Here is a 26,999-nt window from a genome sequence, read left to right on the forward strand (position 1 = left end):
ATACTAGTGGTACCCCGTGCTACGCACTTTGTGTGCTGCGCATGCGATGTCATTTTGTTGGTTATGTGCTTGTGAAAATGTTGTTTGCACCCCTCCCCCCCCCCCCCCCCCGCACATTATCCCGCATATAATGAATTATATTCTCTTGGTGAAAAATAAAATGTTAACCCTTACACCGGTGCAATTCTGTAACACATGTTACATAGCCACTGGTGAATTAACAGAGAGAAAAATAACAAAAAACAGTCATATAGGTTTTCGCATCAATGGGAGGTAATCGGAACTGACCAAAAAGACTGCGCGACCGCACGCGACTATACAAACAAACAAAATAAAATACAGCAGGTATGGCGTTTGCATGAATCCATGATTACGTCTACATGAACAACAGTGATAAAAGTGCGCATCTCTTCCCAGCCGTGCAGCGCTTTGAAAGTTGGAAGCATTAAAATTTAAACGGGTAAAAAGCCATCGTGAAGATACGAAAAAAAGTATGACGTGTAAAATACTTAATGATTCAAACGCATAGTATAACATATGTAACTGACAACAGAAAATATATACATGGTTCACACACACAATCGAGTGCACACATCCATGCTTATTTAAAGTCATGTACACACACACACACATACATACATGGCATCAAGCAACACACAATTAAATGACACATATGGAATATGGAAAACGTATAATGGACATGAACATGGCAAGTAATTTACACCGTTACCTACTATAAAATTGATGATATATATATACCACTCACTTGCTATTCGCCTAAAAGCTTGCAGTGTGCTGTGACACATATAAGAAACCAGAAGAAAAAAGGACTTTACTTTGGCGAAAAGAGCATATGCTGCTTATTTTTGTACATAACTGCTATAACTGTATTTTTTCCGAACACTTACATGTAAAAAACATAGAGATATATCTTACCATTTCACTAAGACAGCCAAAATAACGGTCAAATTAAGGGGAGATCATGATGACGTACATGTCTATGGTTGCACCGGGGGAAAATATTTAGTCGCTGGAACCTATAAGGTTATACGGCGACTTATCAGGTGATAATGTTTCGAACTTATCTTTTAAAAATTAAGTAAACAAATCTATGGAATATTTTGGAGTTCCATTAACAGATAAACAGATCTATCTATCTTCTTATATAGGTTTTCGCATCAATGGGAGGTAATCGGAACTGACCAAAAAGACTGCGCGACCGCACGCGACTATACAAACAAACAAAATAAAATACAGCAGGTATGACGTTTGCATGAATCCATGATTACGTCTACATGAACAACAGTGATAAAAGTGCGCATCTCTTCCCAGCCGTGCAGCGCTTTGAAAGTTGGAAGCATTAAAATTTAAACGGGTAAAAAGCCATCGTGAAGATACGAAAAAAAGTATGACGTCTAAAATACTTAATGATTCAAACGCATAGTATAACATATCTAATTGACAACATTGACAACAGAAAATATATACATGGTTCACACACACAATCGAGTGCACACATCCATCCATGCTTATTTAAAGTCATGTACACACACACACACACATACATACATACATGGCATCAAGCAACACACAATTAAATGACACATATGGAATATGGAAAACGTATAATGGACATGAACATGGCAAGTAATTTACACCGTTACCTACTATAAAATTGATGATATATATATACCACTCACTTGCTATTCGCCTAAAAGCTTGCGGTGTGCTGTGACACATATAAGAAACCAGAAGAAAAAAGGACTTTACTTTGGCGAAAAGAGCATATGCTGCTTATTTTTGTACATAACTGCTATAACTGTATTTTTTCCGAACACTTACATGTAAAAAACATAGAGATATATCTTACCATTTCACTAAGACAGCCAAAATAACGGTCAAATTAAGGGGAGATCATGATGACGTACATGTCTATGGTTGCACCGGGGAAAAATATTTAGTCGCTGGAACCTATAAGGTATAACACATGTTACATAGCCACTGGTGAATTAACAGAGAGAAAAATAACAAAAAACAGTCATAATATAGGTTTTCGCATCAATGGGAGGTAATCGGAACTGACCAAAAAGACTGCGCGACCGCACGCGACTATACAAACAAACAAAATAAAATACAGCAGGTATGACGTTTGCATGAATCCATGATTACGTCTACATGAACAACAGTGATAAAAGTGCGCATCTCTTCCCAGCCGTGCAGCGCTTTGAAAGTTGGAAGCATTAAAATTTAAACGGGTAAAAAGCCATCGTGAAGATACGAAAAAAAGTATGACGTCTAAAATACTTAATGATTCAAACGCATAGTATAACATATCTAATTGACAACATTGACAACAGAAAATATATACATGGTTCACACACACAATCGAGTGCACACATCCATCCATGCTTATTTAAAGTCATGTACACACACACACACACATACATACATGGCATCAAGCAACACACAATTAAATGACACATATGGAATATTGAAAACGTATAACGGACATGAACATGGTAAGTATTTTACACCGTTATCTACTATAAAATTGATGATATATATATACCACTCACTTGCTATTCGCCTAAAAGCTTGCGGTGTGCTGTGACACATATAAGAAACCAGAAGAAAAAAGGACTTTACTTTGGCGAAAAGAGCATATGCTGCTTATTTTTGTACATAGCTGCTATAACTGTATTTTTTCCGAACACTTACATGTAAAAAACATAGAGATATATCTTACCATTTCACTAAGACAGCCAAAATAACGGTCAAATTAAGGGGAGATCATGATGACGTACATGTCTATGGTTGAACCGGGGGAAAATATTTAGTCGCTGGAACCTATAAGGTTATACGGCGACTTATCAGGTGATAATGTTTCGAACTGTTTAGTAAACAAATCTATGGAATATTTTGGAGTTCCATTAACAGATAAACAGATCTATCTATCTTCTTATTATTTTAGGTTCGTCTGGGGTAGAGAAATAAAACACACAGCTAGGTTCGTCTGAGGTGCGGTCGCGTGTTTAGTCGAACCGAAAGTTGAAGAAGAACCAATCACAGATCTCTTTCGCCGCGATGTCAAAGTTCAGGTCAAAGTTCACTGTTGTCTACTCAAATTTGCGAGACAAACCTCTTCAAACTTTGTTCGTGGACAAAATTGGAAGTCGGGACCTAGCGGAATCGATTTCCTGGGTCACGTTGGCATAGCAACCGAAGGAGAAGGCACAAATCCGCGCGGTTTGGTCACAGGAATCGAAAAACCACCGAAAATCCTACCAGTATTATATAGTAGATGAGGCTTATATCGCGCGTATTCCGTAGGTACAGTTCTAAGCGCAGGGATTTTTTATTTTTTTATTTTTATTTAAATTTTATGCAATTTATATCGCGCACATATTCAAGGCGCAGGGATTTATTTATGCCGTGTGAGATGGCATTTTTTTTACACAATACATCACGCATTCACATCGGCCAGCAGATCGCAGCCATTTCGGCGCATATCCTACTTTTCACGGCCTATTATTCCAAGTCACACGGATATTTTGGTGGACATTTTTATCTATGCCTATACAATTTTGCCAGGAAAAACCCTTTTGTCAATCGTGGGATCTTTAACGTGCACACACACACACACACTCGCACGCACGCACATGAGTTGCACCTGTGGTCAGTCAATGGTCATTTCTCAGATATGGGGTTTTCCAAAACATTTTATTTAGCCTGAGCGTTTTTTTGTTTTTGCTGAAATAATGTTGCTGATTGACATAGATAGGTATATGGATTATGAGATTTTAAAAATGTAAATATTAAACTTGGCGAACTCCCACATCCATTCCCACTCCCCGACATAAACAAAAATGATAGGAAGATGTGTTTGAGTGAATATCTTTGTGGTTTGACCGTTTGATTTAAAACCTGTTGTGTTAGAAGAACGGCCATTTTCGGGCAAAATTGAATTGACAGGTCGAAGAGGTCTATTTATTGTTAGAGTTCCGACATGGACATAGAACCATTTTTTATAAATGTGTTATTCTTTATTGAAGCATACAGATCTGCGTTAAGATATATATATATATATATGGTGTAAGGCGGCTCGACATAAAATATGACGATTTCATCTAGCGCTAATTCACTTTTCAACTAGCGACAAAAACAGTAAGTAAAATGTAACTGCATTGAAGCTTTGTGTGCAGTTGTTTTGTTAAAGGATTTATATACTTATAGACATGTGCGACATGTTCTTCAATGATAGATATAACATTAAAACAATAATCTCTCTCTCTCTCTCTCTCTCTCTCTCGCGATCGGTATTGATAATAGCGTGTTGAAAACGGAACACTTATTTCCTGACTTGGAATACAAGTTGGATGCCTCCGAACGATGCATTGTCTTTGTAACGGACTGTAACCAATGTGAACACTGATGATCGCCGATCGTTCGATTTCCCAAACCCCACGTACCCTCTCGCAATGGACCCTGTGTTTACGCGAATATTGACATTCTCACTCACTTCTCTCTCTCTCTCAGACAGACAGACAGACAGACAGACAGACAGACAGACAGACAGACAGACAGACAGACATAAAACATGACTGTACCTTGGTCATCAATAAGATGGTGAATGACTTGTCCAAAGATAGAGCCGATGGCGCCAAAGGTGTAGTAGTGAGGCATGTCGTACGTGTACATCGGGAACTGTAGGATGCCTGCATGTTGTACATGTAATAGTTATAACACACACTCAACAAAGGTGTGGTAGTGAGGCATGTCGTACGTGTACATCGGGAACTGTAGGATGCCATGTACATGTAATAGTTATAACACACACTCAACAAAGGTGTGGTAGTGAGGCATATCGTACGTGTACATCGGGAACTTAGGATGCCTGCATGTTGTACATGTAATAGTTATAACACACACTCAACAAAGGTGTAGTAGTGAGGCATGTCGTACGTGTACATCGGGAACTGTAGGATGCCTGCATGTTGTACATGTAATAGTTATAACACACACTCAACAAAGGTGTGGTAGTGAGGCATGTCGTACGTGTACATCGGGAACTGTAGGATGCCATGTACATGTAATAGTTATAACACACACTCAACAAAGGTGTGTTTGTGAGGCATGTCGTATACGTGTACATCGGGAACTGTAGGATGCCTGCATGTGGTAATGGTTATACACATACACTCAACAATTCACTCTTGAACAGTACACACACGCACAGACACACACACACAGACACACGCACGCACGCACGCACGCACACACACACGCACGCACGCACGCACGCACGCACTCACGCACACACACACACACACACACACACACACTCACACACAAACTGCAGAATGCCTGCACGTGGTAATAGTTATACAGTGGTATCCCCCTTTTAAGACACCCCAATTTAAGACTCCCTCCCTTTTAAGACTTTTTTTCTCAGACTTTCTGTTCACAACCTCTGTAAATTTACCCCCAATTTAAGACTCCCTCCTTTTTAAGACCTAGATTTTTTGAGGTCTTAAAAGTCTTAAAAGTGGGGTTCTACCGTAACACACACTCAACAATTCACTCTTGAACAGTACTGGAACTGGGTTAACCTCCAAAGCTGGGTACCAGTAAAAACCCGTGTTACGCAAGTGATATTTCTTTCTTTATCTGATACACCATGATTGCATATATAAATACCATTTTATAAATATATCCTTGGCCTGCAGATAAAATAATTAGAAATACTTGCATAAATTGTGACCCTCCACCACGAAATGAGGCGCATGTCACCTCGCGCGGTCCGGGGGATGTCTGGTAACAGTGTGAGGGTCACCTTAGTCACAGGCCTATAACTCAAACAGTTTTTGCTCTTTTCTAAACCGGTTTTCACCACTGGATAGAGCATAAAAAACTCTTTAGGAAAATGTAAAAATATGAAAATCATGCAAAGGTGACATGCGACTCATTCCGTGGTGGAGGGTCACATTTTGATTGTCTACGTTCAGTAAATTTCAAACATTTCAAAACACATCACTCGATGCAACATGGAAACCAAAGGATGTGACATATACTAACATTTAACGGGAAAAAATACTATGTTTTTGTTGAATGTCTGTATCATTATCTAACTGGACTATTAATGAGACCCCCCGCGGGTTAGGGGGAAGACTGAATTTACCCGATGCTCCCCAGCATGTCGAAAGAGGCGACTAACGGATTCTGTTTCTCCTTTTACCCGTGTTAAGTGTTTCTTGTATAGAATATAGTCAATGTTTGTAAAGATTTTAGTCAAGCAGTATGTAAGAAATGTTAAGTCCTTTGTTCTGGAAACTTGCATTCTCCCAGTAAGGTAATATATTGTACTACGTTGCAAGCCCCTGGAGCAATTTTTTGATTAGTGCTTTTGTGAACAAGAAACAATTAACAAGTGGCTCTATCCCATCTCCCCCCTTTCCCCGTCGCGATATAACCTTGAACAGTTGAAAACGACGTTAAACACCAAATAAAGAAAGAAAGAAAGAACTATTAATGAGTGAAGTAAAGCTTTATTCTAATTGCTATTTAATATACACTATAATCATTTTAAGGACAGACGGGAACGTAGAAGAAGAATAATAATTTTAAGGACAGTGAATGCATGTAAAAAAGAAAATGGTACCCAGCTTTGCAGAACGACCCAACTCCATTTTTTTAAGAAAAAGAGAATGAAAGTCGCTTGTTCATTTCAATGCTTGTTATTCTCTCAGCTCACAGAAGAGTGTTGATTCCGCATAACTCTCACTTACTCTTACTGCACATGTCGACGTATTTACACTCTGAACCCAGTTTGAACACATTTCTGTAACAAGTTTTGAACACTTTGTGACATTGCACATGTCGACGTATTTACACTCTGAACCCAGTTTGAACACATTTCTGTAACAAGTTTTGAACACTTTGTGACATTGCACATGTCGACGTATTTACACTCTGAACCCAGTTTGAACACATTTCTGTAACAAGTTTTGAACACTTTGTGACATTGCACATATTTCTACTTCAATATCCACTAGTGTTCAAATGAAGTCTGGTGAACACTGGTGTTTATTAAATGTACCTCCTTCGCTATTAGAATTACTGTATGTACAAGGTCACAAAGTGTACAACACTTGTTACAAAAATGTGTTCAAAATGGATTCGCTTCTGTCAGTGAGTGCGTGTGTGTGTGTGTTTGTGTGTGTGTGTGTGTGTGTATGTGTGTGTGTGTGTGTGTGTGTGTGTTTGTTTGTGTCCGTGCGTGCGTTCGTTCGTTCGTGCGTGCGTGCGTACGTGCGCGCGTGCGTATGTGTGTGTGAGTATGTGTGTGTGTGTGTGTGTCTGAAATAACAAACTATCTCCGCGAGTTTTTCGAAAAAAACGTTTTCTCTCTGATCTGCAAATATATAAAAATGTTGGCACACACTCATTAATTTGTTGAATATTTACTTATTTATTTGTATCTATTTAAAAAAAAAATTTGATTAATAAAATTGGCCGTACCAGCAGGGGCGATAACTTCATCCCAGTACCAGAACACGGCCATGTTTGTGGTCCAGGCGTTGAAGATCCATTCCGTGCGGTCCTCGCCCAATAGCAATCGTCGGTTCCATTCTCTGCGGTGCTGCTGGTTACTTGCTAACCGGTTGCCGAAAAAATCCTTGGGGTTGATGTCAAGCTGTGGAAACAGAGGAGTCTTCCTGTTCACCATCATTGATATTTGTGTAATAATGTTTATCCTACATACGTGGGAGAGACCACTCATGAGATAACAATATCGTTCAAATCACACGTGTGTATATCATGTAAATGAGGTCATGTCAAACTAGTCTGGAAGGGATCTGCTTTCCCCGGCAATGCTTATGATGCCAAAGTCACCGAGACAAACGTCATTATGGAAACACTTTTGTGCCTACTGTTTGCCCTGGAAGAAATTTTAGAACTGACACGTCACGCTACACTTTCTAGAGTGACGTTTCTTTGCTTTGGCGTCAGAGATTGCAACAGGCTTTGGAAGAGATCGAGGTTCCAAAGGAAGCGTCTTCAATTTGAACGCCTCGACTGCGGGACTTTTTAAGTGAAATACACGTAAGTAGGATAAGCAGAATACTACATGGCTTGTTGTGTCGTACCAAGTTTACACTCGATGCTTTCTCAAATATTGAAAAGATCGCTATCGATCACAGTTCAACAATGTGTTTTTTTAAATCGTGTAAATCTGGTACGACACAGCAAGCCATGTAGTATTCTCTATATTGTTTGGGTCACGTAAACTAAGCTTTTGCTTGAGTTCGTGCCCTACTTCATCGCTTTTTATTGTGTCACGGTAAGTATTTTTGAGAACATTTTGTTTGAACCAGCAACGCAAGAGGTTTTGAGAATGGTGTGAGATGCAACTGAACTTGCCTTTTCTTTCGTTGTGGGGGAGGTGGGCTGGGATCGAAAAGAGGGTGTTTTAGAGGGGAAAATACCAGACGGCTTCGCGTGAAAGAGAGAGAGAGAGAGAGAGAGAGAGAGAGAGAGAGAGAGAGAGAGAGAGAGAGAGAGAGAGAGAGAGAGAGAGAGATCAGAGACAGACAGACAGACAGAGAGAGAGGGGGAGAGAGAGAAAGAAAGAAAGAGAGAGAGAGAGAGAGACAGACAGACAGACAGACAGACAGAGAGAGAGAGAGGGGGAGAGAAAGAAAGAGAGAGAGAGAAAGAAAGAAAGAGAGAAAGAAAGAGAAAGAAAGAGAGAGAAGGGAAAACAAGTCGCGTAAGGCGAAAATACAACATTTAGTCAAGTAGCTGTCGAACTCACAGAATGAAACTGAACGCAATGCAATTTTTCAGCAAGACCGTATACTCGTAGCACCGTCAGTCCACCGCTCATGCTCATGGCAAAGGCAGTGAAATTGACAAGAAGAGCGGTTTAGTAGTTGCGCTGAGAAGGATAGCACGCTTTTCTGTACCTCTCTTCGTTTTAACTTTCTGAGCGTGTTTTTAATCCAAACATATCATATCTATATGTTTTTGGAATCAGGAACCGACAAGGAATAAGATGAAAGTGTTTTTAAATTGATTTCGAAAATTTAATTTTGATAATAATTTTTATATTTCTAATTTTCAGAGCTTGTTTTTAATCTAAATATAACATATTTATGTGTTTTTGGAATCAGAAAATTATGGAGAATAAGATGAACGTAAATTGGGATCGTTTTATAATTGTTTTTATTTTTTTTTACATTTTTCAGATTTGTAATGACCAAAGTCATCAATTAATTTTTAAGCCACCAAGCTGAAATGCAATACCAAAGTCCGGGCTTCGTCGAAGATTACTTGACCAAAATTTCAACCAATTTGGTTGAAAAATGAGAGCGTGACAGTGCCGCCTCAACTTTCCCGAAAAGCCGGATATGACGTCATCAGACATTTATCAAAAAAATGAAAAAAACCGTCTGGGGATATCATACTCAGGAACTCTCATGTCAAATTTCATAAAGATCGGTCCAGTAGTTTAGTCTGAATCGCTCTACACACACACGCACAGACACATACACCACGACCCTCGTCTCGATTCCCCCCTCGATGTTAAAACATTTAGTCAAAACTTGACTAAATGTAAAAAAGAAAGAGAGAGAAAGAGAGACAGACAGACAGACAGAGAGGGGGAGAGAGAGAGAAAGAGAGAGAGAAAAAAAGAAAGAAAGAGAAAAAGAAAGAAAGAGGGAAAGAGAGAGAGAGAAGGGAAAAAAAGAAAGAGAGAGAAAGAGAGAGAGACAGACAGACAGACAGACAAACAGCCCGATGGTTGAAGGCCGCCTTCAATAATGCCGCTGCAATGCGTGAGTGAGAAAACAGTTTTAAAAAAAATATCAAGAAAGAAAGACAGAAAGTAATGAAGGAAGAAAGACAGACAGAAAGAAAAAAGTGAAACAATTTTTTTTTATTTTTTTTTTATATCAAACGGTTGTCAATAAAAAACGCTGGCGCTGGACCCGAGTACGCTCCCCCAGTATGAAAGTTTTTGTCTTGTGCACGTGGATTAAAAAAAATTTTATTATTTATTTTACACAATTAAAAAAATTATTGGAGTAAAATAAAACATTAAAACGTTCATAATAAACAAAAGTAAACAAGAATTAAAAAATAAAATAGACCGCCCATGCCGGGAATCAAACCCGGATCACTTGGATTTAAAAAATAAAAAAAATTATTTATTTATTTTACACAATTAAAAAAATTATTAGAGTGAAATAAAACATTAAAACGTTCATAATAAACAATAGAAAACAAGAATTTAAAAAAAAATTAAACAAAAATAGACCGCCCATGCCGGGAATTGAACCCGGATCACTTTGGCCATAGACGAATCGCTTTCCACCAGGATCACTTGGATTAAAAAAAAAATAAAAAAAAAATTAAATTATTTTACACAATTAAAAAAATTATTACAGTAAAATAAAACATTAAAACGTTCATAATAAACAATAGTAAACAAGAATTAAAAAAAAAAAGACCGCCCATGCCGGGAATCGAACTCGGATCTCTTTGGCCATAGTCAGAAACGCTTTCCTCCAAGCCAACAAATCTGACCATCGCCAGTGAACTCAAATGCCTATAGTCCTCGCGCAGTGGTACACGCACGCAAAGCACGCAAAGCCTGGTGTGGTGTCGCTGGCTGGGCGGTTTATGAGCCGAACGGCTGTTCTATCCCACCGCGAATCGCGCCCGCCGTTAAGAGTGGCTTTTGTGATTTATTTCGCATTTAGGTCCCAGGTAACATTATGAAGTTTTAATACGATCAATCGGACCTATTATCAAGTTAGTGTATCAACTTTTGAACGAACTGCGCCCAGTAGTTTCCCAGCAATAAGCTGTTAAGTCGAGACGAACAGACACACAATTAAAGTCTGCAGGACCCTAGTACTGCGTACTCGGGGATAATTGTAAACGTAACTGTTTCCACTGAGTGAAATGCGAAGCACTGACCTTTGCGTATATGGCATCCACCTTGGATTCCTCCTCCATGAATTCGGGATAGCCGATCTTGTAGGTGGACCCTTTCATCTAAAATGAAACCAGTTTGTGTTGATGAAATAAAACCAGTCGATGATAATCAATCTTTGTCTTTGTTGTTAAAATAAAAGCACTCTTATGTTGATGAAAGGAAACCAGCCTATGTTGTTGAAATAAAAAGCCAGTTTATGTTGACCAGTCTAGTTTGATGAAATGATACCAGTCTATGTTGTTATTATGCTTAAATAAAGCCAGCCCAGTTGATAAATATAACCCAGTGTTGACGAAATTAAACCAGTCTATCGATGAAATGATATTTGATGGCATATAGTCCTATTTTCGCCTGGTTCACCCATCTGTTGCCAATGGTCATGTTTTCTTTGGTCCCCCCCCCTCTCTGTCTCCTCTCTCTCCCCCTCTCTCTCTCTCTCTCTCTCCCTCTCTCTCTCTCTCTCCCCCCCTCTCTCTCTCCCCCCTCTCTCTCTCTCTCTCTCCCCCCTCTCTCTCTCTCTCTCCCCTCTCTCTCTCTCTCCCCTCTCTCTCTCTCTCTCTATCTCTCCCCTCTCTCTCTCTCCCCTCTCTCTCCCCTCTCTCCCCTCTCTCTCTATCTCTCCTCTCTCTCTCTCTCTCTGTCTCTCTCTCTTTTTATATCCATCTATCTGCCCCCCTCTCTGACTCTCCCTTTCTTTCTCTCCCTCCCTCCCTCTTTCTCTCTCTCTCTCGTTCTTTCTCTCTCTCTCTCGCTGTCTCTCTATCTCTCTCTGTCTCTGTCTCTCTCTCTCCCTTTGTCCTTCTATCTGCCCCCTCTCTCTCCCTTTCTTTCTCTCCCTCCCTCTTTCTCTCTCTCTCTCTCTCTCCATCGTGCTCTCTCTCTCTATATATATATATCTGTCTCTCTCTCTCTGTCTCTCTCTCTCTGTCTCTCTCCGTCTCTTTCTCTCTGTCTCTGTCTGTCTCTCTCTCTCGACTCTGTTTATGTCTCTCTCTGCCTCTCTGTCTCTGTGTCTCTCTCTCACCTTGGCAATGGCGTAATCCTTGATGCTCTGGTCCATTCATGTGTTGGTATTGATCATGTTCTCGATGAATCCCTCTATCTCTCTTGCTCTATCCCCTCTCTCTTTCTCTTTCTCTGTCCGCCCCTCCCTCTCTCTCTCTCCACCCCCCCCCCTCTCTCTCTCACCTTGGCAATGGCGTAGTCCTTGGTGCCCTGGTCCATCCACGTGTTGGAGGTCAGCATCTCCTCGATGGCTGTCTTCACTGTGTCCGTGATGTCCGTCACCTGGCACAACACACAGCAAGTTATAGACAGGGTCCTTACTGGTTTTTAGAAACAAAATTCCATGACTTTTCCATGACTTTCCATGAGCCTCAATAACATTTTCCATGACTAGATAAGATCCACAGGTCGCCATTTCCGAACACGCAAACTTTTTACTCTTGTCACTGCCAGTTTTGACACTGGCTTGCTTTGCACTGAATTTGAGTCAGTCAGTTCTACGCAGTGTCTCTTCGACAAGCAAGTCAAGCATTTGCTACGCAGCCAGATTATCGGTAATGTTTGCTGGTCCTGTCATTTCACTAAACTGGACCAGCCACTGTTTGTATCCATCTGCACTTTCGTAAATTCCGTTTTGTAACCGTCACTGTGACTTGACGAACTGTCATTTTTTTCACCGCGATACACAGTTCATTGCGAAGATCTTCCTCGGTAATTCGTTCCAATTCTGCATAATGTTTGTTGTCAAGAAACAACTCGAAAGAAAGTTTCAAACTCATCATCCTCCATCTTGCTTGTCGAAGCGCTAAAGTACTTTATCGATGCAAAAACAAAAGCAGAAAACTTCGACGAAACCGACTCAAATGCAGCGCAGACGACACGACGAGATAACGGAAGGAAATGAGCCTCGCTTTGGCTCAAGTGCCGTTAAAAATACCGTTATTCTCGTATGCAAATACGAACGAGAAGTTGGTCATACGAACAAGCCTTGGGGGGGGGGGGGGGGGGGGGGGATGGCTGGGCAACGAAAATCGCCGCTGGCGTGCTAAAGTGTTTTTTTTCTTTCTTATTTTTGTTAAATTCCATGACTTTCCATGACTTGAATTGAAATTCCATGACTTTCCAGGCCTGGAAAATTAAAAATCAAATTCCATGACTGTCCAGGTTTTCCATGACCTGTACGAACCCTGTATAGACGAGGAACCAAATCGGGAAAAAGGCGCTTAGTTAAGGAGTTTAATGCACATGAGGTTCTCCCGGGCAAATTTGGTTTCATTTGACAATTTTTTCACTTGCTGTTTAACACCTTCCAATTACTTGATAGTTCACTCAGAAATATCTTCTATGCTGCCTGCGGTTCCGCTGATATTGCCGTTTTTTGCAACAAAGAGTTTTTTTCTAAAGTGCATTTTTCATAATATCTGAGCTACTTTGCCTTAAAATTGCGTATAGCTGCTGTCATTTTTGGGTACTAAGAAAGGTTGTTTCAGAGACTATGCATTTGTCTGTCAAATGAAACCAAATTTTCCCGGGAGTACCGACTGTGCATTAAAATCGTCCTGAGAGCCCTGTTTGTTACTCGTCTATTAGGAAACAACTCTTGGGCAGAATAATCGACGTTGATCGGAAATCACTCTGCCAGGCGCGTATGGGTTGAAAACGAGTGAATACCCTTGCTTTTACTCGAACAAAGCAATGCACACTTGCTCCTAGTCCACGTGTTTTAAACACGACCCTCGCTAGTGATTGGTAGGGCTAAATTTGTCCCCCGAAAAGCAAGGGTATTCACATGTTTAAACCGGACAGAACCCCCCGCGGGTTAGGGGGAAGAATTTACCCGATGCTCCCCAGCATGTCATAAGAGGCGACTAACGGATTCTGTTTCTCCTTTTACCCTTGTTAAGTGTTTCTTGTATAGAATATAGTCAATTTTTGTAAAGATTTTAGTCAAGCAGTATGTAAGAAATGTTAAGTCCTTTGTACTGGAAACTTGCATTCTCCCAGTAAGGTAATATATTGTACTACGTTGCAAGCCCCTGGAGCAAATTTTTGATTAGTGCTTTTGTGAACAAGAAACACTTGACAAGTGGCTCTATCCCATCTCCCCCCTTTCCCCGTCGCGATATAACCTTGAATGGTTGAAAACGACGTTAAACACCAAATAAAGAAAGAAAGAAAGAAAGAAAGAAAGAAAGAAAGAAAGAAAGAAAGAAAGAAAGCCGACAGAGCTATTTTCGGAATTCGTCTATTGAGTGAAGTCAGTCACATCGCCCTTCTCCTGACACTTCTCACTTTTTCAAATGTTGCTCCCCACTTTTTACATTTAGTCAAGTTTTGACTAAATGTTTTAACATAGAGGGGTAAATCGAGACGAGGGTCGAGGTGTATGTGTGTGTGTGTGTGTGTGTGTGTGTGTGTGTGTGTGTGTGTGTGTGTGTCTGTGCGTGTGTGTGTCTGTGTGTGTGTGTAAAGCGATTCAGAGTAAACGAATGGACCGATCTTTATGAAATTTTTCATGAGAGTTCCTGGGTATGATATCCCCAGACGGTTTTTTTCTTTTTTTCGGTAAATGAATTTGATGACGTCATATCCGGCATTTTGTAAAAGTTGAGGCGGCACTGTCACACCATCATTTTTCAATCCAATTGATTGAAATTTTGGCCAAGCAATCTTCGACAAAGGCCGGACTTTGGTATTGCATTTTAGCTTGGAGGCTTAAAAATTAATTAATGACTTTGGTCATTAAAAATCTGAACATTGTAATCCCAGCGAAGCTGGAGGTATCCCGTGAACGCTATTAACAGCTATTGTGTTTTCAGCGTAGCAATAGGGCCCGATATTTAGACGAGACAAGTATAATGCCGACGAGTCGAAGACGAGTCGCATTATACTTGTTCGAGTCTAAATATCGGACCCTATTGCTACGATGAAAACACAATAGCGTTTATATAGCTATTCTGACATTAAATTCTGTGTTAAAATCATGTTTTTGTCAGCAACAAGTACCAGAATGGTCCATGTCGTTGATTGCAGACGACGGTTCCCTTTCCGCATGAAGCCACGGAAATAACCGAACATTGAAAAACCCACGGACATGTATTACGAAGTAAACTCGAGATAACCGGATGCTTAGCATTACGTCAATATGTTAGGAATCATATGACGTCATGACGTATCATGCTTGCCTACGTAGATTGTATGTTCGAAAGTCTGACTTCTGTTGGAAATTCGCGTAGTGAATACTGCGGTAAATCTGTAGATGATAAGAGAACAAGGATTGTCTCAGAAGAAACGACGAAATGTTTCAGACCGGTAACTTCATTTCAACATTGCACTATACAATGGACGTTCTATGTGACAGGAGAGTTTGCTGATTTTGTGTTAAACATTGGAGAGATCGTCTGCTAGAATCAGAGATAGGTCGCTTCAGATTGCAGCTTCTGGAAATTTGCAAGGTTTGTTGCCTGTTAAAGAACTGGATTTTACACGTAATGTATGTCATGTACAGTAAGCAACAACAAAAACACACACAAAGCAAATGGCATCGTCTGTCGACTAGCCACAGAATGCGTGTACTTTATACACGTGGAAGAAACCGGAACCATGCGTCTTTGTTATTGCCGATATCGTTTGGATATCGGCAAAAATGGCCAACTTCTGTAGCGTTATGCTTTGATGATCGGAAAAGGGATGTGTGAGACCATCCAATCACAGCCCCCGAATTCCCCCACGTGTCCATCAGAATAGCTATATACTGTAATCGATTTGAGAAATGTGCACACCGAATAATACATGATAAAGAAGGATTCGTTGTGCCCGGCTACGTGCTACAGTTGGAGATGGAAGTTCACCAAAAATGGGGACCATACTAACAAAAATACGGTGGGTAAAATAGGCGCCCCCATTTTTTCAGCAAACGCCACCCCAGGCCGCTTTGGACGGGTAGAAATTCCGCAGTTTCCAAGTCTATGGATAAAGCTCGCGTAAGAAGAATACGTCACGGTCGAAAGTCTTTGACGTCAATTAATGCATCATGACGTCATGCCTCCCTGTAGTCTTTCTCTCTCGCGCAGTGTGTGTGTTTGTGTTCATTTTGTGCACATGTGTTAGTGTTACTGTGTGTGTGTGTGTGTGTGTGTGTGTGTGTGTGTGTGTGTGTATTTGTGTGTGTGTGTGTGTGTGTGTGTGTGTGTGTGTGTGTGTGTGTGTGTGTGTGTGTGTTCGCGCGCACGCGTGCTTGAGTCTGTACTCGTATGTGTGTGGTGTGTGTGTATTTGTGTGTGTGTGTCTGTGTGTCTGTGTGTGTGTGCGTGCGCACGCGTGCATGAGACTGTACTCGTGTGTGTGTAAGTGTGTGTGTGGGCATAAGTGTATGTGTGTGCGTGTATGTGTGTTTGTTTGTAAAGGTGTGCATGTCCGTCTGTCCATATGTGCGTATGGGGGTGTGTTTTGTGTGTATGAAGTTTTTTTGTTAGAGAGTGAGTGAGTGCATGTGAGTGAGTGAGTGTGTGTGTGTGTGTGTGTGTGTGTGTGTGTGTGTGTGTGTGTGTGTGACTTGGTGTGTGTGTGTGTGTGTGTGTGTGTTTGAGAGAGGGAGAGAGAGAGTGTGTGTGTGTGTGTGTGTGTGTGTGTGAATGTGTGTGTGCATGAGTTTGTGTGTATGTGTGTGTGTGTATGAGTGTGTATATGTGTTTGTTTGTAAAGGTGTGTGTGTCCGACTGTCTATGTGCGTATTTGTTTGTTTGTTTGCTCAACGCCCAGCCGACCACGAAGGGCCATATCAGGGCGGTGCTGCTTTGACATATAACGTGCGCCACACACAAGACAGAAGTCGCAGCAGAGGCTTCATGTCTCACCCAGTCACATTATTCTGACACCGGACCAACCAGTCCTACCACTAACCCCATAATGCCAGACGCCAGGCGGAGCATCCACTAGATTGCCAATTTTAAAGTCTTAGGTATGACCCGGCCGGGGTTCGAACCTACGATCTCCCGATCACGGTGCGGACGCCTTACCACTAGGCCAACCGTGCCGGTCTATGTGCGTATAAGTGTGTGTTATGTGTGTATGAGATTTGTGTCAGTCAATGTGTGTGTGTGTGTGTGTGTGTGTGTGTGTGTGTGTGTGTGTGTGTGTGTGTGTGTGTGCGTGCGTATGTACAGTGTGTGTGTGTGTGTGTGGGTGTTTGTTTGTTTGTTTGCTTAACGCCCAGCCGACCACGAAGGGCCATATCAGGGGGGTGCTGCTTTGACATATAACGTGCGCTACACACAAGACAGAAGTCGCAGCACAGGCTTCATGTCTCACCCAGTCACATTATTCTGACACCGGACCAACCGGAGTGTGTGTACGTGTGTGTGTGTGAATGTGTGTGTGCATGAGTTTGTGTGTATGTTTGTGTGTGTATGAGTGTGTATATGTTTTTGTTTGTAAAGGTGTGTGTGTCCGTCTGTCTATGTGCGTATTTGTTTGTTTGTTTCCATAATTATCAGGGCGGTGCTGCTTTGAGATATAACGTGCGCCACACAAAAGGCAGAAGTCGCAGCACAGGCTTCATGTCTCACCCAGTCACATTATTCTGACACCGGACCAACCAGTCCTAGCATGCACTAACCCCATAATGCCAGCCGCCAGGCGGAGCACCCACTAGATTGCCAATTTTAAAGTCTTAGGTATGACCCGGCCTGGGTTCTAACCCACGACCTCCCGATCACGGGGCGGACGCCTTACCACTAGGCCAACCGTGTATGTGCGTATGAGTGTGTGTATTGTGTGTATGAGATTTGTGTGAGTCAATGTGTGTGTGTGTGTGTGTCTGTGGGTGTGTGCGTGCGTACATGCGTGCGTATGTACATGTGTGAGTGTGTGTGTGTGTGTGTGTTTGTGTGGGTGTGTGTCTGTTTGTATAAGAGATAAAGAGAGAGAGAAAGAGAGAGAGAGAGAGAGTGGGTTGTTGGTTTGTGTTTGTGCGTGTGCGTAAGTGTATGTGTGTGTGTGTATGTGTGTTTGTTTGTAAAGGTACTATGTCCGTCTGTCTATATGTGCGTATAGGGGGGTGTTTTGTGTGTACAGTGAAGTGTGTGTGAGAGAGTGAGTGAGTGCGTGTGAGTGAGTGTGTATGTGTGTACGTGTGTAACTTGGGTGTGTGTGTGTGTGTGTGTGTTCGTGTGTGTGTGTGTTTGAGAGAGAGAGAGAGAGAGAGAGAGAGAGAGAGAGAGAGAGAGAGAGAGAGAGAGAGAAGAGAGAGAGAGAGAGAGAGAGAGAGAGAGAGAGAGAGAGAGAGAGAGAGAGAGAGAGAGAGAGAGAGAGGTTTGTCTTTCGCTGGGGTATGCAGTGCCTTGGCGTTGCACATCTACTTAATTAAAATTATTTTTTTATAAAACGATCCAAAATTACATTTATCGTATTCTTCATAATTTTCTAATTCCAAAAACATAATAATATGTTATATTCGGATTAAAAACAAGCTCTGAACATTAAACATATATAAAAATTATGATTAAAATCAAATTTTCGAAATTGATTTAAAAACAATTTCATCTTATTCCTTGTCCGTTTCTGATTCCAAAAACATATAGATATATGTTTGGATTAAAAACACGTTCAGAGAGTTAAAAAGAATAGAGATATAGAAAAGCGTGCTATCCGCCTCAGCGTAACCGCTACCGCGCTTTTCTGGATGGTTAATTTCACTGCCTTTGCCACGAGCGGTGGACAGACGTTACTACGAGTGTACGGTCTTGCGAAAAAAATGCAATGCGTTCAGTTTCATTCTGTGAGTTCGACTGAGCTTGACTAAATGGTTTTTTTCGCCTTACGCGACTTGTTTTCTTCTTTTTACATTTCAGGGCCGGACCCAGGGGGGGGGTTCCAGGGGTTCCGGAACCCCACCCCTGGAAAAAGCAAGTACCTTGCTTTGAGTGGGTTTTTTTTTTAATAGTTTTAGCACCAAAACAATGCTGCTCTTAACCCTCAAAACAAGGCCCAGAATGCACCAGATTGCACAGATTTTAACCGTTTTTCAAAAAATTTTCGGGGGAGCATGCCCCCGGACCCCCCTAGTTCGCGCGCCTGCAAAGCAGGCGCGCGCTTGTGGCTTCGCCACTTCGCTGGTTTAATTGCCCCCCCCCAAAAAGAGGAACCCCCCCCTTACAACTCATTTGGTCCGGCCCTGCATTTAGTCAAGTTTTGACTAAATGTTTTAACGTAGAGGGGGGAATCGAGACGAGGGTCGTGGTGTATGTGTGTATGTGTATGTGTATGTGTGTGTGTGTGTGTGTGTGTGTGTGTGTGTGTGTAGAGCGATTCAGAGAAAACTACTGGACCGATCTTCATGAAACTTGACATTAGAGATCCTGAGTATGGTATCTCCAGCCAAATTTTTCATTTTTGAGTCACTTGAGAAAAAGTGACTCTATGTAATCGGTCAGTGTTAGTCTGTCCGGCCGGCCAGCCGGCCAGCCGTCCGGCCGGCCGGCTGGCCGTCCGTAGACACCACCTTAACATTGGACTTTTCTCGGAAACTATCAAAGCGATTGGGCTCATATTTTGTTTAGTCGTGACCTCCAATGACCTCTACACTTTAACGATGGTTTCGTTGACCTTTGACCTTTTTCAAGGTCACAGGTCAGCGTCAAAGGAAAAATTAGACATTTTATATCTTTTCTCGGAAACTATCAAAGCGATCGGGCTCATATTTTGTTTAGTCGTGACCTCCAATGACCTCTACACTTTAACGATGGTTTCGTTGACCTTTGACCTTTTTCAAGGTCACAGGTCAGCGTCAAAGGAAAAATTAGACATTTTATATCTTTGACAAAGTTCATCGGATGTGATTGAAACTTTGTAGGATTATTCTTTACATCAAAGTATTTACATCTGTAGCCTTTTACGAACGTTATCAGAAAAACAAGGGAGATAACTAGCCTTTTCTGTTCGGCAACACACAACTTAACGTTGGGCTTTTCTCGGAAACTATAAAAGTGACCGGGCTCAAATTTTATGTGAACGTGACTCATTGTGTTGTGAATAGCAATTTCTTCCTGTCCATCTGATGCCTCATATAATATTCAGAACTGCGAAAGTGACTCGATCGAGCGTTTGCTCTTCTTGTTTTGATAAATAACTTTGATGACGTCTTATTCGGCTTTTCGTGAAAGTTGAGGCGGCACTGTCACGCTCTCATTTTTCAACCAAATTTGTTGAAATTTTGGTCAAGTAATCTTCGACGAAGCCCGGACTTTGGTATTGTATTTCAGCTCAGTGGAGGCTTAAAAATAAATTAATGAGTTTGCTCATTAAAGTTGTCATTAAAATCGATTTTTCGCAAACAGACTTTTCTTCGTATTCTTCATCATATTCTGAATCTAAAAATATATACATATGTCATGTTTACTCTTAAAATGTGATCACAATTAACGAAAATAGATTAATTAGTCTTACGATAAAAATTTAAAAAATCGATCCAAAAATGATTTCATCTTATTCTTTATCATTTCCTGATTCCAAAAACATATAGATATGATAGGTTGTATTCAAAACAAGCTCCGAAAGTTAACAAGAATACAGAAAAGCGCGCTTTCCTGCTTAGCACAATACGCTACCGCGCTATTCTGGCGTGTTAATTTCACTGCGTTTTGCACGTGGAAGGTGAGCGATTTCCTTCTCGCGGGGATTGACGAAGCTGTGCTGACTTTGTGAAAAACTACAGTGCGTTCAGTTTCATTCCGTGAGTTCGACAGCTTGACTAAATGTAGTAATTTCGCCTTACGCGACCTGTTTTTCTCTTCTTTTAATGGTTGTTATTTGGCGTTTCTCTTTGTTTGTGCGGATTTGTGTTTGTGTGTGTGTGTATGTTTTTATTGATGTTGTTTTGTAGTTATTGCTGTTGTTGTTGTTGTCGGGTGTTTTTGGGGGGCTGTCACCAAAAGCTACGGGTTAAAATAAATCCAACTACTTTCCGTCCTTTTTCTCTTTATTTTTCTCTCTCAATTGGTTTCAGCTCCTCGGTGGTCCGGCAGCGTTAAGAGAAAGGAGGGGGCAGGGGATGAAGCTGCTGCGAGTGCACATTTCTGGTTTCGTCTCTCTGTCTCTCGTCTCTCTGTCTCTAAACAACATCAAATGAACCAACCAGCCAACACGCAAAACGACCCCAGCTACTGACCTTATCCTTATTCTTCTTCTCAAAGTTGGTGTAGACGTAGAGCGAGCTGAGAGCGATGTCGAAGTAGCCCTTGGCCAGCCTGAAGCAGTACTTCTGTGTGCCCAGGCCCAGGAAGTTGACGGGCCCGTACTTGTCCACGTACACCTGGCGGTTAGCGTGCATGTATTCCCACGACAAGTCCTGAACGTAGACCTCCAGCACGCGCCACATCAGGTAGTTGTTCAGCTTTCTGTTTGGTTTCAACAGTGTTCATTCGGTTGCAACAATACAAAGCCATTGCATGTATGTAATTATAAAGGAGCACAAAAAGAACAACTTATAAATGTACTCTAAGAAACAAACGATTAATGTGGCGGACGATATTGCAAATCCATGATATTTAAACCAATACAAACAACAACGACAGCGAAAACTATAGCAACAATGGCACAGAAAACACACGAAATTAAATACAGAGAGAGAGAGAGAGAGAGAGAGAGAGAGAGAGAGAGAGAGAGAGAGAGAGAGAGAGAGAGAGAGAGCGAGAGCGAGAGCGAGAGACTGACTGACTATTAGGGTTTAACGTCCTCTTAGACCAACTGGTCTATATTGGGACAGGTATTGGTAATACGCTGAAGATATGGTGTGATACTTTGATTCGAACAAGCCCGCTGTGGCTGTCTTCTTCGACACACCAGCATTGGGTTTGTCTCGTCAAAGTATCGAGATACGATCATGATAATCAGAGACGAGAGATGATGCATGCGTGTCTTCGTGTTTTCCAAGCCCTGAGACTTTCGCTGTGAACGTGGGATCTTTTTTGTGCGCATGTGTGCACACGGGGGTGTTCGGACACCGAAGAGAGTCTGCGCAAAGTTGACTCCAAGAAATAAATCTCTCGCCGAACGTGGGGGGCGAGAGAGCGAGAGAGAGAGAGATAGAGAGCTTTCTGTTTCAAACACATCACTGCAACGAAGAAAGTACACCTAAGGCGCCATTTGGGAAAGTTTTCTGACAGGCAGACAGACAGACAGACAGACAGACAGACAGACAGACAGACAAACCAGACAGACAGACAGACAGACAGACAAACCAGATATACAAACCAGACAGACAGACAGACAGACAGACAGACAGACAGACAGACAGACAGACAGACAGACAGACAGACAGACAGACAGACAGACAAACCAGACAAACCAGACAGACAGAAACCAAGAGAACAAGACACGATCAACCAGACTTGGATCATGTCTAGAGACCAGAAATTGACCCAACTATGACCTTGAAATGGATGAGCGTCAACTAGACTTGGATCATGTCTGAAAGTTATAATTATTTCAAACCATGGGAGTGAGTGAAGTTTGAAAGCTTCACCTTCATAAACATTGAAGAACATTACTTTTTTCAATCATCTATATATTTTACCCCAAAATCACCCTTCCGGTGAGACTGAAATTTGACTAGTAGAGGGTCTAGCAAGTTAGAGTCATGTTTGAAGGTCATCAACCCCTGAAAGCGTGAGAAGTTTCAAAACTCCAGAATCAAATATCTTTTAGAAATTGACAAGTTTACATGTGTTGATCGAACTCGACACCGCTGTGACTTTGAAATTAGACGAAGGTCAACCACACTGGACGTCATCAAAACCTAGCAGTGTGTCTGGGTTCAAAGGTATAGCGTAAATATCATCCGAGAAAAACCTAAACGTAACGTTTTGTGTCCACGGCCGCCTGGCCGTCCGGTTGTCCCAGCACCCTCCTGATTGTTCAGGAAAGTCAAAAACAAGGAGATGATGCACGAATAAATTATTTAACTAACGATCCATCGCAGCAGATTTTCACTCTAAATTTCTCCTCCGAAAGCGGCATATGGCTGCCTAAATGGCGGAGTTTGTTTGTTTGTTTGTTTGTTCGTTCATGGGCTGAAACTCCCACGGCTTTTACGTGTATGACCGTTTTTACCCCGCCATTTAGGCAGCCATACGCCGCTTTCGGAGGAAGCATGCTGGGTATTTTCGTGTTTCTATAACCCACCGAACTCTGACATGGATTACAGGATCTTTTTCGTGCGCACTTGGTCTTGTGCTTGCGTGTACACACGGGGGTGTTCGGACACCGAGGAGAGTCTGCACACAAAGCCGGTTGACTCTGAGAAATAAATCTCTCGCCGAACGTGGGGACGAACTCACGCTGACAGCGGCCAACTGGATACAACTCCAGCGCGCTACCGACTGAGCTACATCCCCGCAAATGGCGGAGTAAAAACGACCATACACGTAAAAATCCACTCGTGCAAAAACATGTGTGTACATGGGAGTTTCAGCCCACGACCGCACAAGAAGAAGAAGAAGAACTCTAAATTTCAAAACTTCCATTCACCTGTTTTTGACTGCCTGGTCCGAATCCAGATTACGAATCATGGCGGTAAGGTTGCTGATGTAGGTAGGGTAAGGCTCCACCACCTTTGTACTACCTGTCACATGTGCCTCGTTGAACATGTAAGAAAGTTGCATTGTCCAGTCGATCTGAAAAATATAGGTGTTCGATTTCTGACAGGAATATTCCATCTGTGTGAACAGTACATGTGTTGATTTTTGTCCGTATGGTTAATTGTTTTATGTAGGTTGTACATTTAATTGTTCTATTCTGTATAATTATGTTCTTTTGTAAAATGTCCAGTTATTATTATTATTATTATTATTATTATTATTATTATTATCTTAGATCAAGTGTGCATGATGCGACAAAGTGTTCCTATTGAAATTAAAGCTCGGTCATGATTATATAGGAAGGAATTTTAAAAAAACACCAATACCTGTATGTTAAATTCGCCCGCTTCAAATTTAGTTCTGATACATGTAAGCCTATTTGGTCCAGTCTCTTATTCCTTCCGACAGGACCTCACTCTGGTTTTAAAGGCACAGTGCAGCTCACAGCCTTCGTTTTGCGTTTTTGTTGCAGCTGAGTGCATTCACAGTTCAAAAATTCTCCTATGGTAGTAAAACAAACCCAAAACTACCCAACGACGACATCTGTGAAGCTCGACAGTTTCTTGTTCACGCGAGTGCATAAATTAACCTAGTTATTACGTGGTGTTTGGTCGGAGTTCGATTCAACTGAGTGATTCCGCGATCCGGCCTCCATTTTGTTTTACACAAACTCATGATGACGTCTGACATAGTTTGCTTAGTGACGTGTCTTTTTGTGCATGATGTGGTGATCTACCTGATCTAAATTTAGATCCAAAAATAGATCAAGACCTGCCGGGTCCGAGTACGAAATTAATTCGTAAAAAAAATTGCAGTTCTTGACTCTTTGGGTGCAAGTCGATGAAACTTGGTAGTTCTTCTAACGGATAGCTGCCTGAGGTATGACTAAAAGCCCCAGGGGCTCCGTGCACATGGATTTGACAAATTCAGTACCTTTAAGAGTTATTTCAGCTGACAGGACTACCTTCACTGACCTCGGGAAAGCTCTGCTTGAGTTGATCCAAAGTCACCTTTTGTGAGTGGCTGAAGGCATCCCTTGAGAAGCGGGTGTTGGACGCAAACTGGACAAGACAGCACAACAAAATGCATTAAATGAAAAATTAGAGATGAATATATATGAATGCCTCTAGGAATCACATATCTCCTTAACCTCTATTACATTGTAGTATCAGTATTCGCCTAGTTAATAGTATTGTACATTGCAAGCAAACAATCTCTCTGAAACAAAAACCCAGCTGAATTTTGCTTAAAAATAAATCAGCACCACCACCACAACCAACAAGAACAAGAACAAGAACAACAACAACAACAACAACAACAACAACAACAACATAAACATAAACAACAACATAAACATAAACATTCTTTCTTTTCTTTATTTGGTGTTTAACGTCGTTTTCAACCACGAAGGTTATATCGCGACGGGGAAAGGGGGGAGATGGGATAGAGCCACTTGTCAATTGTTTCTTGTTCACAAAAGCACTAATCAAAAATTTGCTCCAGGGGCTTGCAACGTAGTACAATGTATTACCTTATTGGGAGAATGCAAGTTTCCAGTACAAAGGACTTAACATTTCTTACATACTGCTTGACTAAAATCTTTACAAAAATGGACTATATTCTATACAAGAAACACTTAACAAGGGTAAAAAGAGAAACAGAATCCGTTAGTCGCCTCTTACGACATGCTGGGGAGCTTCGGGTAAATTCTTCCCCCTAACCCGCGGGGGGTAAACATAAACATAAACAACAACATAAACACAAACAACAACAACAACAACAACATAAACACAAACAACAACAACAACAACAACAACAACAACAACAACAACTAAATACGCAAAAACAGATCGGCAGGCAGAAGGACACACAGACAGGTAGACAAAGCATACTACCCTAGCAATTTTTGATTCCACTTCATACGCGTCGCCAACAAAGGTGCCGATCCTGTCATTCACACGCGAGTCGCTGACATGAGCATCACGTGCTAGGAGCGTCGCCACTGTCGTCATGAACTTCTTGTAGTCTCCCTGCAGCTGTAACAAGAAAATTGGTTGATAAAAATCAACATGGCCGAAGCAATGTTTTCATAAACGAAGCGGTAGTGTACGGGCACATGTTGTATTTGGGTTACATGTGTTGCAGAGTTTTCGACTCTACTTCTTCCCGGAGAAGCCGGCTACCCGGCGAAGCGGGTATTCATCTAGTCTATATATATACGACTTGTGTGTGTGTGTGTGTGTGTGTGTGTGTGTTCGCGATGCACGGCCAAAGTTCTCGATGGATCTGCTTCAAAATTGGTGGGCATACTCAGGTAGACCCCGGTCACAACCTGGTCGATGAGAATTTTCAACACGTGCTCTCAGCGCGCAGCGCTGAACCGATTTTGGTTTTTCTGTAGATCCACTACATCCATTCCCAGTAACTCTTCCTTATCTTCTCCAGTGTTTTGCGCGTTTATCTCCCTTCCTTCGTGTGGCGTCAATCCATATTCCCGTCACTGTTTTAGAAGGTCACTGTCTACAACGCTTTCATCCCGGCGAAGCCGGATATTCCCGTTACTATTTTTAGAAGGTCACTGTCCACAACGCTTTTATCCCGGCGAAGCCGGATATCCCTCTACTTCTTCCCCTCGGCTCTACTTCTTTACACCCCCGGTATAGGGGTGTGTATAGGATTCGCTCGATGTGTTTGTTTGTTTGTTTGTTTGTGTTCGCATATAGATCTCAAGAATGAACGGACCGATCGTCACCAAACTTGGTGAACAGGTTCTATACATTCCTGACACGGTCCTTACAAAAATTGGGACCAGTCAAACACACGGTTAGGGAGTTATTGGTGGATTAAAATTATACAAGGACTTATAGAGGGACATATTAATGGTCAAAGGGAAATAACCATTCTCACTGCCACCAACTGAGAAGGTTATTTCCCTTTCACGGGGGTGTTTTTCCTACCTCGGAGGAATTTCTTGTTCTACTTGTACTAAAACAATAAGGTCAAACTACTACAACTTATAAATTACAACTGAAACTTGTGAAAGGAAAAACAACCTGTCCTGTAAAAATGACGTTAAATCAAAGGTGTCAGAAAAAGAGAGATAAAAGAAATCCTCAAATTACTGAGGATACAGGCACCCCATGAAAGCAGCCACGAACATACTCACAGAGGCACACATGCTTGTGCAGATACTTTGCAAAAATATGAATTGAAAACCTGCATGTCGTAATTTATTTTGTCCTGGCTTTATTGAATGCTTCAGGCAGTGACTTTTCCCTGTCCAGTTTCTTCTTTCGCCTCTCTTACCCCTCTCTTACACCCCCCCCCCTTCCCCTCCCCGGCCACTCCCTTTA

General features: G+C 41.6%; 1 protein-coding gene across 1 annotated transcript in view; it reads right to left on the reverse strand.

Annotated features, from left to right (window-relative positions):
- LOC138971943 (endothelin-converting enzyme 1-like) overlaps positions 1-26,999 on the reverse strand; it is a 41,795-nt gene that overhangs the window by 653 nt on the left and 14,143 nt on the right. The window contains exons 3-10 of the mRNA XM_070344789.1: positions 25,542-25,682; positions 24,621-24,707; positions 23,537-23,682; positions 21,177-21,405; positions 12,194-12,292; positions 10,987-11,064; positions 7,519-7,693; positions 4,608-4,715 (exon numbers count right to left, since the gene is read on the reverse strand). Of these exons, the coding sequence (XP_070200890.1) occupies positions 4,608-4,715; positions 7,519-7,693; positions 10,987-11,064; positions 12,194-12,292; positions 21,177-21,405; positions 23,537-23,682; positions 24,621-24,707; positions 25,542-25,682 (1,063 nt within the window). The remainder of the gene's footprint in view (positions 1-4,607; positions 4,716-7,518; positions 7,694-10,986; positions 11,065-12,193; positions 12,293-21,176; positions 21,406-23,536; positions 23,683-24,620; positions 24,708-25,541; positions 25,683-26,999) is intronic.

The sequence above is a fragment of the Littorina saxatilis genome, linkage group LG7, assembly GCF_037325665.1.
Source record: "Littorina saxatilis isolate snail1 linkage group LG7, US_GU_Lsax_2.0, whole genome shotgun sequence".
Lineage (NCBI taxonomy): Eukaryota > Metazoa > Mollusca > Gastropoda > Littorinimorpha > Littorinidae > Littorina > Littorina saxatilis.